This window comes from Magnolia sinica, chromosome 1, assembly GCF_029962835.1.
Source record: "Magnolia sinica isolate HGM2019 chromosome 1, MsV1, whole genome shotgun sequence".
Taxonomy (NCBI): Eukaryota; Viridiplantae; Streptophyta; class Magnoliopsida; order Magnoliales; family Magnoliaceae; genus Magnolia; species Magnolia sinica.
This window is the reverse complement of record NC_080573.1, coordinates 102,274,034-102,289,467: the sequence shown is the minus strand read 5'-3', so window position 1 is coordinate 102,289,467 and position 15,434 is coordinate 102,274,034. Positions and strand designations below refer to the sequence as shown.

Genomic DNA, 15,434 nt, shown 5'->3' with positions numbered 1-15,434 from the left:
TGTTATAGATGAATTAATTGTAATTTAAAGGTGTGGATGGAGCAAATGTTAAATTGGAGGTTTGGAGGAAGGTTCTTAAGTCTAGAGACTTAAAAATTAGCAGAACCAAGATATTATTTGGAATCCAACTTTAGTAGGTATAGAGAGGTTTTAGTTAAAATCATTGGTCACAAGATACCTCAAAGAAATACGTTTCGTTATGCATCTTTATTATTCAAAAGGATGAAGAAATTGGGAAGGATGTTTTCAATATAATTAAGAGTTTGGTGGGTGCAGTGGAGAGAAGTGTCTTTGGAGCATTGGGTGATCACATGCCTATGAAATTTAAGGCAAATTTCGTAAGACAACCATTCGACCATCCAAGGTATATGGGGGCAGAGTAGTCAGAAGGCAACATGAGTGGAGAATGAGTGTGGCATAGATGAGGATGTTGAGATGATGTGTGGGAGACTAGGAAGGATAAAATTAAGAATGAAGTTTCCACATACGTAAGATTAGCTCCGATAACTGATAAATGGATGAAGAGTTAAGATTGTGATGCTTTGGTCATGTGCAATGAAGACCAAAGACAACCGCTTTAAGGAGGGAGTGTTGATTACGGTTGAAGTGGATTAGAAAATGAGAGGAAGATTTAAAGGGAAGTGCTACTAAAAAAAAGAAAAAGAGGATGTGGATTGGATATGAAGGTTTGTCTTACCAAGGAAGGGCCATAGATAGGATTGATTGGAAAAATAGGATTTGTAAAGCTAACCAGTAATAGCTGGGAGAATGATACGATGATGATGATGATGATGATGATGTTGTTGTTGTTTAGATAGTCACGTATTACTGGTCTATTGAATGTCTCTGATGAAATTTGAGCTTTTGTTCTTAAAATTATTTTAAGAGAGCTAGTTTGTTTGTGTATATGCTTCCTAGAATCAATGAGGAAACACAGTTTATTGCAGTCCTCTCTGGTCTCTTGACCAATAAAATGAAATTGTTACATGATATATGTAACTTTTATAGAAGGCTATTCTGCTAGAAAGGAAGTGCAAAGTTCATTTCCAAACAGAAACTTTTATTGTCATAAAGGAAGTGCAGATTTCGTTTCGAGAAAATACTAATAATCTGCTGGAGGCATGTCCAGAAAGATACAAGTTCAACAACAAATTGAAGATGGAATATCACCAGTTGATGATAGGCCATTTGAAGACATTTTGTGTTTTCCTTAAATTAAATGTTAGCCTTGATTCTTACATGTAAGGACAAGATACAAAGTGTTTTCCATTTGCCAGATCTCATTGAAACTTGTGAACTGTTTTTGTCTTTTACCATGCCGCATTTAATGAGGGTTGTCTCAATCCTACATACGAGTCCCTGGAATTTCTTTGTGAAGCTTTCTTCCTTTCTCATGTTTGAGAAATACCCAATAGTTTTTTTCTTTGGACTTAGGCATACATGAGGACTTCATGGCGATAATCAATATTTTTAGTATTGATGATATCGGCCGATATATCCCACATGTGCAATACGAAATGCATAGGTAGTGTCTATTTTTTTTTCGAAAAAGGGGGAAAATCGAAAAAAAAAATCTACAAGTGATTAAAAAACTATGCCTAATTACTATAAGTGATTAGATTGGGTTCTTTGACCTGTTTCATTGTAGTTTGAGTGTTTTAGACTACTAGACCATCTATAAATTAAGTTATATATTTAATTACTTATATTATATTTACATAAAATTTAACAAAACAAACAACATGTTACATTAAGAGAATTAATTAATAAAAACTTCGAACATAAATTTTTTATTGATATATGATAACTTGATAACTTGAGTAACTTATAAGTTACAAGTTACAACTTAATTTAAAAATACAATTTACCAAAAAAGCACAACTTGCAAAGTTACAAGTTTCAACTTATTGACTTATAAATTTAATATATTAAAAATAAACATAATATATGATGTTTGGATACATGGATTCAACAATCATTTTTTAAAAACCGTTGGACATATATGCGATTGCTTATGGAGTATGCCATTACATACTAATCACGCAAAAAAGTATGCCATCTCATACTATCCTGGATCGCATATGCCATGATGGCATATGCGATCCTTCTGAAAAAATGGCATATGCAATCGAATATTCGCATATAGCATATGCGAATAGTGTTTTAAATATTGATGATATCGGCCGCGATATATCTTGTATCCCACTTGTGCGATACGAAATGCATAGGTAGTGCCAATATATCCCACATATTCAATCCAGTGAGCATATTCAATTTTTGATCCATTTTTTAACTGTAAATCATGTTAAATCAATGTCAAATGGTTACAAATCTATGATTTTTCATGTTTTCCATGAAAAATCATGGATTTGGAGCTTCGATTTTGCGATTTGGGGGAGAAGGGGCAAGTTGTGGAAAATTGGAAAAAATCGAAAATTCTCAATTTCTCTCAAATCAGTTGCAATCTTTGTATCCAAACACAAAATCAAACATGTAACTTGATCTAGTGATTCTTTTTTTTGCTTTTGAATGCATTGCTTGTGTTTCCATGTCTTCTTACATTTAAAAATTATATGAATAGACTTTAAATATACTTGCATCAGTCCAGTTGGACAATGCATGTAGAGCTGTACACGAGTCGAGCCGAGTCGAGCTTGGCACAGCTCAACTCGGCTCGGCCACTAGCTGACCCTAGCTCGAACTCGGCTCCGCTCAGTCCTCGAGCCTGACTAGCCAGCTCGGCTCAATTTGGTCAGTAGCTCGGGCCAGTTTGAGCTGACTTTGAGCCAAGATCGAGCCGAGTTCGCCCGTGCAACATTTTGACAAACACATGAACTGCACCTTCAAATGCTTACTGTATGTAAAACAACAACAATAATTTTACAGGAATTTCTTCAAACACCTTGTAGGCAACATCTAAATCAAGAAAAAAAGTATTTGTTTCATATACATACCTTCCTTGCCATCAGCTGACACTTCGTTGAGTCATTTCATCGAACACTTGGCGAGCAACATCAATATCAAAGTAACCGAGTCACCGAACTGGTTCGATCCGAGTTGAGTCGATCTCGGTTCGAAATTTTTTCGAGCTCAAAAAATCAGCTCGACTCGGCTCGAACTCAGTCTCGAATAGGGTCGAATCGAGCTTTTTCGAGTTGAGTCGAGTGAGCTAACCAAGCTAACTCAGTTCGTGTACTAACCTAAATGCATGTATTAGGACTCCACACAAAGGAAACCCCTATTATGTGCACTTGTTTTGTAATGTTTTGATTTCAAAGTGTGTATTGATGTCTTTCTCAACAATCCTTGTAGTTTCCTTGAAAAATTCAACCAATTTCCTAAAGTCCCCATGTTTCCCAACAACAGCGATAGATTACGCGATACAACCAATATATCCCATGTGATAACCGATATTTATCTGTATCCCAAGGGCGCGATACATTACATGATAACGATATTTAAAACATTGCATGGGAACGCATATTCGCATATGCAATCACACATGACAACAATGAACAACACTATACCCAGCCTCGTAGAGATGGAGATGATGATTTTAAGCCACCGCGCAACTCTATGTTGGCTTGAGCCGAAGCCACGCATTATTCGCAGGTATATTTCTAGTTTTGTACATTTATTGCTTTTGAATGTATTGTTTGTGTTTCCATGCATGTCTTCTTACATTTATAAATTATATGAATTGACTTTGAATATTCTTGCATCATTTTTTAAAAAAAAGATAACAGGGATATATTAAAGCAAAAAAGAAAGAAACAAGGAGGGGAGCTGCTGAGATAGCAGAAAAAAGAAGAAAAACTAAAAACCTAGGAACACGAGATCATAGTCCTTAAGACCATTAACATTAGCCATCCATTCTATGATCAGCCTTTTGGCCCTAGAGCTCACAAATTGAACCGAGGACTGATTGTCATTGAAACATCTGTTATTCCTTTCCTCCCAGACTGACCACCATATGGCAAGAATCGCCATTCTCTATATCTGAGTTCTATTTTTGCCCAGTTTGAACCCGTGCCAAGATGCCAGCAGGTCGGAGGAGGAAAGCGGGAGACACCAACTGATTCTGAAGCAGTTGGAGAATTCCGACCAAATCTGGAAAACAAATGGATAGTGGACCAAGAGGTGATCAATCGTTTCTTCATGCTTCATACAACAAAGGCATATATTGATGAGCTGCATACCCCTCTTTCTCAGATTATCAACTGTAAGAATTTGATTTTTCCCAACCAACCAACCAAAGCATAAGAATTTGGGTGGAGCTGGGAACTTCCAAATAAACGAGGATGAGGGGATCGCTGGATCGAGAGGAGGGGATAAGATGGGGTAGAAGGATTTAACTGAGAACACGCTGGTCTTTTCCAGAGTCCAGATAAGCTTATCTGGCGTGGCCTGATTGGGCAGTGTCTTGGAGATGCAATCTAGGAGCTCAACAAATTCAGTTACCTCCTAATCGTGGAGGTTTCTAGTACACTTCACGTCCCATACTATGTTGTTATTAGAAACAGTAAAGCAACTTGTGACAGGAATATTCTTATCTGGAGCCAGATGATAAATGTTCGGGAATCTGACGAACAGGGGCTCCTCCCCCACCCACTGATCTTCCCAGAACTGAATAGATGAGCCATTGCCAACCTCGAATCTGATATTGTTGATCATTGCTTGCTTAGACCTCAGAATCCCTTTCCAAATAGATGAAGCTATATAAGAAGAGGAGTCTTTGGTCCACCATCCACCCGAAGACCTGCCATATTTACCTTTGATGAGAGTGTTCCAGAGAACGCCTTCCTCCGTGCCCAATCTCTAAGTCCATTTTTCGAGGAGAGCCTGATTCATTGTCTTCAAATTTTTGATGCTGGCGCCCCCTTCCTAGAAGTGTTTGCAAACCTCTTGCCAATCGAGAAGGTGCAGCTTCTTCTGGTTATCCTTCCCGCACCAAAGAAAATCGCGTCTAAGCTTGTCAATGTGTTGATGGACCGCCACAGGACATCTGAACAGGGACATATAGTAAATGGGGAGGTTCAAGAGGGCTGCCTTAATGAGAGTAAGTCTGCCTCCCAGCGATAAATATTGGCACTTCCACCTAGTGAGGCATTTCTGGAATTTTTCTACTATTTTATCCCACATCAGTTTCGGGGGAGGGCTGATGAGCAAGGGAAGCCCTACGAATGTGGATGGGAAAGAAGCAGACAGACAGCCGAGCGAGCCAGCGTAGGAGGATAATTCTGACTTCGATACATTGACGCCGAAGATTTTAGACTTGCCAGATTTATATGCAATCCAGACACTACCTCAAAGCACTGTAAAGATGTATGCAGATTATCAATAAGAATAGGGTCTGCTTCGGCGAGGATGAGGGTGCCATCAGCAAACTGAATGTGGGTGATTGGGGGGGACACTCTTGGCATCGCTATGCCTCTGAGGATACCTTCATTTTGATCTCTAAGCAACATTTGCGAGGGCCTCGCCCACCAGAAGGAAGAGGAGAGGGGACAGAGGGTCTCCTTGGCGAATGCCCCTCGAACCATGGAAGAACCCTTTTGGGGTGCCGTTGAGAAGGATTGAGAAGCGGGCTGATTACTCTTTTATCCATCCTCTCCATCTTGCACCAAAGCCCATACGGAGCATCATGTATTGGAGAAATCCCCAATCCATGTGGTCGTATGCCTTTTCGATATCCAGCTTGCAGAAAATGCTTTTCTTACCAGATTTGTGACACGAATGGAGGCATTCGTTAGCAATAAGGGCGTAGTGAACTATCTGTCTCCCCCTGATGAGCGCATATTGATACTTCGATATTAGCTTCCCCATCACGTTAGATAATCTGGTCAATAGAATTTTAGCCAGAATTTTGTATGGGCCCCCAATCAGGTTGATGGGTTTGAACTCAGAGAAGGAACCCGCACCTGCTACTTTAGGAATTAGAGCAATGAAAGAAGCACCAATTCCTTTAGATAACCTCCCCTTGTTATGAAATTCGTGTCGGAATTCCATAACGTCTTAGCGAATAATATCCCAGAAAGATTGGAAGAAAATCAACGAAAAGCCATCGGGGCCAGGAGATTTGTCTCCCCCCAGCGATGCGATGGCCTGTTTAGCTTCTTCTTCTGTAAACCTGGCCTCCAGGAGGTCCGCCTCCGATCCTTCAAGGGTGTTGAAAAGAATGCCATCTAATCGGGGTTTGTTCCACTCTTCCGAAGTCATGGGAGATTTAAAATGAAGGACAACTTGTTCTGCAATCTCTTGTTTATTGTCAATGCGAGTACCATCCACCGAGATGCTAAAAATGGCTTTTGCACGGGCGCGCATATTGGCTATGCTGTGGAAATATCTGGTATTCTTGTCACCTTCTGAGATCCATCTGGCCCTCGATTTCAGCTTCTAAGAAACCTCGTCTTCTAGAGCCTTGGCCGAAATCAATTGAATAATTTGAATGCGCCTGCCCAGCACTTCTGGGGACATGGAAGATCCTTTGTCTTCAGAGTGGATGCATCGGAGTTCCCCATACAGAGCTTCCATTTCGATCTCACGCTTGTGAAGCTCTCCTTCCTTCCATTCCTTAAGCTTCTCCTTGAGCAATCTGAGCTTGCAGAGAAGTCGATGGCCAGCAAAACCTTCGACCTGGAACTCGGGCCACCACTCCACAATCTTCTGATGAAAACTTTTAATCTTGAGCCAGGATGAGTTGAATCTAGAGGGTTTTGGACCCCAATTATCTTCTTCCATCAACAGCAGGATTGGGCAATAGTCGGAGGTGGTTTTGGGAATAGCCAGCTGAGACACGGTTGGGAAGGCCTCCAGCCAATCAGTGGACAGGAGAAATCTGTCTAGTTTGGATTGGATAGGGTTGCTGCGCCCATTAGTCCAGGTGTATTTTGCCCCTGACATCGGGAGATCGACCAGCTCCTGAGATTGAATCCATTCTGAGAAGGCCTTCATGGCCGAGGAAGCTCTTCTTCTGCGAGAATGATCCACTACAAATCTAACTACATTGAAATCACCCACAAAGCAACACGAACCTGAGAAAGACTGTCTAGTATAGGTCAGCTCATCTCAAAAATCTGATCTGTTAGAATCCACATTAGGGCCATAAACAATAAAGATGAGACAACAGAAATTAGAAGACTTATCTTTAAGGATGACGGATGCCGAGAAACTCCTTGTAGCAAAAGACTGGAGATCCCATCTAGAGGACTTCCAGGCTATAAGAATGCCTCCCGAAGAGCCTGAGGCATCTGAAGTGAACAACTTAGTGTCCTTAGCTTTCCAAAGGGAGTTCAGGAGACCGTCTTTGAACAAAGGGACTTTAGTTTCCTGAAGGTAGATGACGTCCAGGTTTTTCCTACAAATGGATTCCTTGATCAAACGCCTTTTCTGCTTGGAGCCCACCCTCCTCACATTCCAAGAGATGATTCTCATTAGGGCACGGAGCTTCCCTGGTTCCCCTTACGTTCTCGCCCTTTACTGGACGCCGTTACTAGGCTTGGGCTAGGTTGGAGGCTTTGGAGTTCTCGATTACTGATGGACCTGGTAAACTGTTTGGTGGGAGTTCTCGATTCTGAGAGAGGTCTTCCCCTATTTTCGATACACTGAAATAGGGCGATATAATCCTCTGTTCTATCCCCGAACGATAACCCCAAAGATCTTCCGACGTGTCCAACTGCGTCTCTGATCCATTTCTTGCTTTGGATCGAGTCGAACAGTTCCTCTCTGATTTTGTCTACACTTGGATTCATCTGACTGACTCCCTGTTGGTGAAGACGGTAGTCCGCACGCATCTGCAGAGGCTCTGCTTCTATCATGTCACCAGGAATAGCTTCTTGAAAAAGGGTTATAGGGCCCAGATCAGTCCAGTCCCGAGAAGGAGGTATGGACGTGATTAGGGATGTAGGGAGAGACGGGTAAGTTTGGGATTCAGAGAATCGGCTATCTGATTCTTCATCTCTAGAGATATCTTTGCCCATGGCTGAGGGTAATTGGGATATAGCAAAAGTAGGGGTTAGAGATTGTTGCGGATCCATCCACTGCACCACTGGGGAGGCTGTTTTGTTGAGAAGAGCGAGAATGCTGTTGGGGATGGGTGGAGGGTGAGACGGGGGAATAGGTGGTGGGTGAGGCTGGGGGATTGTTTTGGGAATTTGAATGGAGTATCGGGTGTCGGGTTTGGATACATCTACTAAGTTAAAGGAGTTAGCAGAGCGATTGATCCGGGTTGGGAAAGGACCCGATACCGCGGACCCGATATCTATCAGCGAGGTTAGCCTAGGGCTGGACGTAGTAGGGGCCACATGTAGAGAATTACAACCCTCCTCGGGATAGCAAGTGGACACGTGTTTACATCATAATGATCTCTCTGCTATGGGACTGGGACGCCTCAGAAAGAGGTACGAAGGAGGGTGACGTGGTTGCATTTGCATCGCCCAAGTATTCGACTCTGCCGTAACATTGATGAGGGGGCCCTTCGCTCGAGGCACCTTACCTGCATGCAAGCTACATGGTTGGTCCTCTGACCCCCGCGTCAGCTGATCCTTGGACTTAGGATGCGACGTAGAAGACTCGGCGATGAGGCCACGGGCCCCCCCCCCCCCCCCCCCCCCCGTGCTGGATGCAAGCACGTTCTCCAATGGCGGCAGAGGTGTTGGCAGGAGTCACGAATGGTGTACCGCTGGTGCATTGAAGGCGTGCTCCTTTGCTTGTTGTCTTCTCCGGTCCAGGGACTGATGGTGGAGGAACCAGTTCCTTTGCTCTCCAAAAGTCGTCCCATCTAGGATACACAGCTCCTGGTATCTCTTGTTGCACCGGGAGTTTGATTTGCCTGTTGTCGACTTTCATCAGCAAATGGGACGGCAATGGGGTCCCCTTCTTGCTTCTCACCCGAGCCCTAATGACTCTCAGCTCCTCACCGAGCTTCGTTTTGGAATCCATTTCTAGCAAGGATCCAAGGCATGAAGCTGCCGAAATAAAAAATTCCTCGAACCAACATTCCAAAGGAATGTCCCTAATGAGGACCCACACATTGTCCATCCCCAAGATGGAGTATTCTTCCCACGACATAACCTTAACGACCGGACCATAAGAATGAAGATGGCCTGCCATTGTAAGCATCTCAAGGTTAGGCCAGGGCACACCCTAACCCAAAGATCGTTGTAACCCAATGGCTTGATGTTGTAGTTGCCGGGGAGGAAGCCTGTACAGTCTTTGATCTACTCCTTAACTTGCGATAATGGGGCACCTTCTTTGGTTACTATAACCACTGTCTCCGCCAGATCTGCCCTAGCATGATCAAATCTTTCTTGATTGACAGTGATACTGGGCTCCGTCTGATCTTCCTTGCCTTCGTCTTGAGCAGACCTGGGAGTGACGCTGTCTTCCACATCTTTTCTAGGGGGGTTATTTGGTATCTCTCTTGAGGGTGGCTTCTTTTGAAGAAGAGCATCTCTGAAAGAATGTCCTTCAAATCTCATGGAGAGAGAAGTGGGATTTATATTGATATCAATATGAGATTCCGAGGAGGAGGCCTTCCTCATTTGGTCTCTGATATTAGGGCCGAACTTGGCCATCATTTTAGTTAGACATTGCAGAGATTAGGACCCCATACAAAGGAAACCTATCATGTGCACTTGTATTTTGTGATGTTTTGATTTCTAAGTGTGTATTGGTGTCTTGTTTAACAATACTTGAATTTTCATTGAAAAATTCTACCAATTTCTCAATGTTTCCCCATGTTTCCCAACAACAGCAATACATACGTGATACAACTGATATATCCCACGCGATAACCGATATGTATCCGTATCCCAAGGGTGCGATACATTATGCCATAACGATACGGAAAACATTTGTGATAATAATGTCATGGAGTAATGACAAACTTGATGGAACTGTGTGGAGGAGAACCATCATGGTGATAATAATGTCATGGAGTTCTGCAGAACCAGCATGCGGAGGAGACAAACACGTGTAAGCCTTGGAGAATTTGTGTGGCGACTTTGACAAACACATAGACAGAACTGCAATCAGAACATCCAACTTAACCAAACAAAATCATCTGTAGGTGTCATAAGGTCTGTGGTCTAGGTAAGAATAGTCAACGCTTAGATTTCACAATTTCTTATACTCACCAGACATCTCATATGCAACGATCATTTGTGATTTCTACAAGTCAACGACATGGCTATGTGGAACCATGTGGGGACTTGTGCATGTACTGGGACTTGTGTTTGGCATTTTAAACCAGTTCAATGAAAGAAAATATAGTGTTGAACTTACCTGGACCTCTGTCCATGATACTGGTAGGCTATAATAAACTCTGCAAATGGAACTGATTGATTGAATTTTGTTTTATTCATTTGCTTGCTGCAACAATCTTTGATGGTGAGATAAATATGATTATGAATAGCGTATTTTTGCATGTTGTAAGCCTTGGAGACAAACACTTAACTAAACTGCATGAAGAGAATCCAACTTAACCAAGAAAACTCATCTGTAGATGTTGTAAAGTTTGTGGTCTAGGTAAGAATCAGTCAATGCTTATATCTCACAAACTCTCATACCTATGATCAATAGAAAGAGCATCAGATTGCAACAGCCTTTTGGAAGAGAACCATCTCATATGCACCGATCATTTGTGAATTTTCTGGTCTTTCCCACAAATCAATGACATAGCTATATGGAACCATGTGGGAACTTGTGCATGTAATTGGATTTGTGTTGGGCTTTTTTTCCCCCTCTTTTTTGAGAAGTTACAAAATTTTATTAGGAAGGGAGGAAGAGGAATGGATTCCTCGCAAAGAAGTACAGACAAGAAAAACAAAGAAGAAGCGACATGAATAGATGCAAAGGATTGAAGAGACGAAGCCCAAGAAATGGCTTCCAACTTAGTTGACGCAGGACAATTAACCATTTGCTCTAAAAGCTTGAACTGTTAGAGCATGGCAAATTAATCCCTTTATCTCATAGCCCAGGCCCCACATCTCATGGGTTAGGACCTCAGACAAACCCCCCTCGTGGGCCCGAAATCACATGGGTACCGCCTCACACGAGCCGCCCACCCCGAGTGCGCACCTGCATCCCACAGGCAACCCCACTCGAGCCAGGTGTGAAAATGCCTCTGTAATATTAGTTTTCTTGAAGACCTCATCCTGAGATCTATGAAAATTCTGGAAGCTTCTCTGATTGCTCTTGTTCCAAATTGACCATAAAGCATCCAGAAAAGATTAAATCCAAAGATTCTCCCTTTGGGGCCAATCTCACCCTCATGGCATGATGAGAAGAGGGCTTCAATGGATCCTGGCATCACCCAACTACACTGGAATAGTTCAAGGAAGTGGCCCCAGATTGCTCTTGAGAAGATGCAATGGTTGATCAGGTGGCCCACGGATTCTGCATTTTGTAGACACATGATGGAGACATTAGGAAATGATCATTTGCCTCTTTTGAAGATTTTCCATGATAAGCACCCTGTTCTTTACCACCAACCAAGCAAAAGCCATCACCCTAGGAGGACCTTTAAAGTGCCAAACCTCATCCGTCGGATCCCCCACTACCATCCTCGCTGGAACATGGATGGCATCATAGAATGTGTTTGGAAATTTCAATCAGCTGTATGAAAGACTACAGCATCAAACTTACCCAGACTTCTGTCCATGACTCCCGTAGGTCTAAAATGAACTCTACAAATGAAACTGAAAGTTTGTTTCATTCATTTGCTTGCTGTTAAGGATCTTTGATGGTGAGGAAAATATGACTATGGCCGTGTATTGTAACTTGTTTTGTATCCTCTCTATTTGGAATGAGTGAATAATTGTCTTGTAAAGAGAAAAGCCTCTCAGGTACGTGCTGTTGCATCATTTGACATTGTGATCACTAATTTTTCTGCATGCTGTTTTTTGTTTCCCCTCTCTTTTTGCAGCAATTCCTCAAAGAGATACTTAACGAACTATGCGTTTACAACAAGAGGGGAGCTAATCAGGGAACCTATGAGCTTAAGCCAGAATATAAGAAGTCTGGCGAAGAAGCTGATGCTGAGTAAAAAGATCATAATCCATTTGCCACTGCTGCCCCCAAAAGAGGTCTGCCTCGAGGAAGCAGATTTCTGGTAACGTCACCAGGGATATCCCTGCTGATTTGGTCACAAGGCAACCTGCTTCCCTGGCTCAAACACCTGTTTCGTCTGCCCATGTGGTTTATTGCGATGGAATAGTAGTAATCATGCCGATACAGTATAGTTTTCAATTCAACAAAATTGACTGAATGATAAGGAGAGGCGTGTCTTTTCTGTCAGTTTGTACTCCATCTGCATGAGCCATGCATGCTGGCTTCTGTATAGCCAGATGCCATTACCTTCTTAACTCCACTTGTAGCTAATCTTCAATGGAGAGACATGGCAAGGCCCCCACCACCAATGTAGATGCTGTAGAAATACAAAAAGAAAATGAATCTTCTTAATGGATTAAGCAATTGAACATTGAACCTAGAGATCATATGCCATAAAGGCTGGACTACCAATGTTCATCTTTCATAATTCACAAGCTTGTGCTCTCATCTGTCCTACATGTTTGGCGTCCATGCTAATCTGGATGGTCTAAGTTGTGGGCCCTATTGGGGATGTGACGGAGCGTAGAAATCACATTGACCACAGTCATAATCATCTAATTGGTGGGCATCTAATAGATGGCTAAAAAAATTGATCAGCAGTCCTGAAATTCAACAGCAGCTGATCAGACAGTTATGATCAATTGATCAGTGTTATTTTTTAGGATTTTGTTCTAACCACAGTCGGGGGCCACAGTTTTTGCAGTCTGGATTGGTGTCTAATGCCATGCATGTTTGCTATGTTGTAATGTCTTGTGGCAGCTGCATGCTGTTGCATAACTGCCAAGCTACCACCAGTTCACCCTTCAAAGTGTACCATTTGATGCATATTACCACTGCATCGAATAGATTTAAAGTAATTTTTGCCTGAATACATCCTGATGTGAGATATGTACAGACTCCAGCTGTTGCATTTGGGCCTTTTTCAATGATAGAAACTGTTTATTCCATAGGGCTCACCTTGATTGGGTTTTTTTTTTTTTTTTTTTTTAAATTATTTTTTTTAAAGAAAAAAGAAAAAGCAACCTTATTGAAATTAACCCAAGCCACACCCCCTTTTCACAATAATTTCTGTTGAAATTATATTATATTTTTCTTGGGTAATGCTGGAAACCAAAGTTGTGCAGGCACAAAAAAGAAATAAGGGAGTAGCATACGAGTAGTTGCAGGTGATCATTCCTCTTTTAAAATAGCAATCCTTTTCTAAGGGTAATGGGTACCTAGGGTGTAAGTGCATGTTTCTATAACTTTATGTGACTAATAAAATACTATGACTGCATGCTTACCAATGGACAACTCAGATTTTACTTGTTCGAACTTTATGCGCACGAGGGCATTCTTGGCATTTTGATTTATTTATAATGTCAATAGCAGGTTCATCTTCTCTTCCTTGCATTTAGCCTCCACTCACCTCTCTCTCTCTCTCTCTCTCTCTCTCTCACACACACACACACACACACACACACACACACACATTCTCTCTATTTCCAGATCTCTCTCTATCCCTTCCTCTCTTCATGTGCATTGCACATGCCATGCCCACTAGTAGATCTAAAATAATGCTTTAACAACTAATGAATCTACAAAATCCCATGCGAGAAATTTTTTTTAAGACTTTCGACTTTCTTATTTTCAAATAGTTAAGAATCTTAAAAATTGTGAGATTTGCAGGCTCTAAAATCACTCCTCAAACGTCTCTCTACACGATTGTTAAAAATGTACTAGCTTGACATATAGACAACTTCAGAGCCTGTATTAGGTGCCACCCACCATATAGATCATCTTTCAAAGAAATATAGGACGGCCAACTATTCGGTTGGCTACACATTAACAAAAATAATGGGTGGTCTAAAAAGAAGAAAAACCTGGGGAGAAATGTTGTGAAAGAGGGTAAATTGTCCATATCAAGCGCTTGTCCGGTAGATGCTCTTGAAAATGATTCGGTAGCTACTCTTGAAAATGATTTTAAAGCAAAGCTCTTTGGAAAGCAGATTTGAAATTTTTTTAGAAATCTAATTTTATATGTAAATGTTGTTTGGATGACGCTATCTAATTTGTTTATTTTTCTTACTATATTGTTTGGATTGTCGTTGAGAAGAATAGTTTTATAAAATAATGTAGCATGATGCATTATTATTATAAATTACTCTTGTAAATCACATCTCCTCTCTTTTTCCGACTTTGATGTTTACACTCCACGCTATGTTAATTTTTTATTTTTTTTTACAAGCATCTCTCTTGTTTATTATCTTAATTGAATTTAAGGGGTTCCCTACCTCGATGAGGAGTCTCAAACACGAGATCTCTGGCTCTGATACCACTTTGATATAGGAGAATTAACTAATTGCTCTAAAAGCTTGGATTGATAAAGCATGACGAATCAATCCCTTTATCTCATAGATCAGACCTTACATCCCATGGATTAGGTCTTTGGTCGAACCTCCTTGTGGGCCCCCCATCACATGGGTTCCACCTCACAGGAGCTACCCACCTCACATGAGTGGAGCCCACCTCTCATGAGCCGCACACCCTAATTGTTCCCCTGCATCCCATAGGCCGCCCACTCGAGCTCGATGGGTTTGAGTACCCACTGTGGTGTGTGGGTGTGAGTGTGTGTAAAAAAAATTTGAATTTGAGGTATTTTTAAACTATATAAAATTCATTTAAACTAGACCACTAAAATCAATGCATAACCAGTGTTTTTACTAAGCGTATGTGTGTGCCCCACACATATGCTGATATAGACTTCTTTGGAAAGAAAAAGCTAAATGTAAATTTTCAAGGTTAGGAGAGGCGTGGTTTGACAATTAATCTTTTATGATTTTCATGAAAAGCTACCATCCAAACCAAATGACGTAATTGCTGTTGGCTTCTATACTTTATCATTTCATCTAATTTTCATGTGGGATTCTCCGTCTCAACATGCCCCATGGCATGTTTGGATTGTAAAAATCCAAAACATGGTTACAAGAAACTTCAGTAAAATCTAATGGATACTCACAGCTTCGGACATGAATCCAATCCGCACTTTTTGATTTTCATGGAAATGTTAAAAGGTTATTATTTGAACAGTAAAAGTTCTGTGTAAGTATGAGAGATGAGAGATGGATCCCTTCTTAACTTAGCCAAAGGTACACTCGGCCTGTTTGGAATGTTGGCTTAAGTGATATGGAATTGCATTTTATCCCATGTAAATTCCATCCAAGGCTTGGAAATGACCAGAAGGGTTGAATTAATCCAGATATCAAATCATCTAAATACCAAAAGTCAATACTGCATAATTTCAAAATCTACGACATCTATGAGCCCCACATTGATAAAAACTG

At 41.4% G+C, this 15,434-nt stretch overlaps 1 protein-coding gene across 1 annotated transcript in view; it reads left to right on the top strand.

Annotated features, from left to right (window-relative positions):
• LOC131252701 (transcription initiation factor IIF subunit beta-like) overlaps positions 1 to 12,482 on the top strand; it is a 41,652-nt gene extending 29,170 nt beyond the window's left edge. The window contains exon 6 of the mRNA XM_058253381.1: positions 11,927 to 12,482. Coding sequence (XP_058109364.1) covers positions 11,927 to 12,046 — 120 coding nt within the window. The 3' untranslated portion in view covers positions 12,047 to 12,482. The remainder of the gene's footprint in view (positions 1 to 11,926) is intronic.
• The last annotated feature ends 2,952 nt before the right edge of the window (positions 12,483 to 15,434 follow it).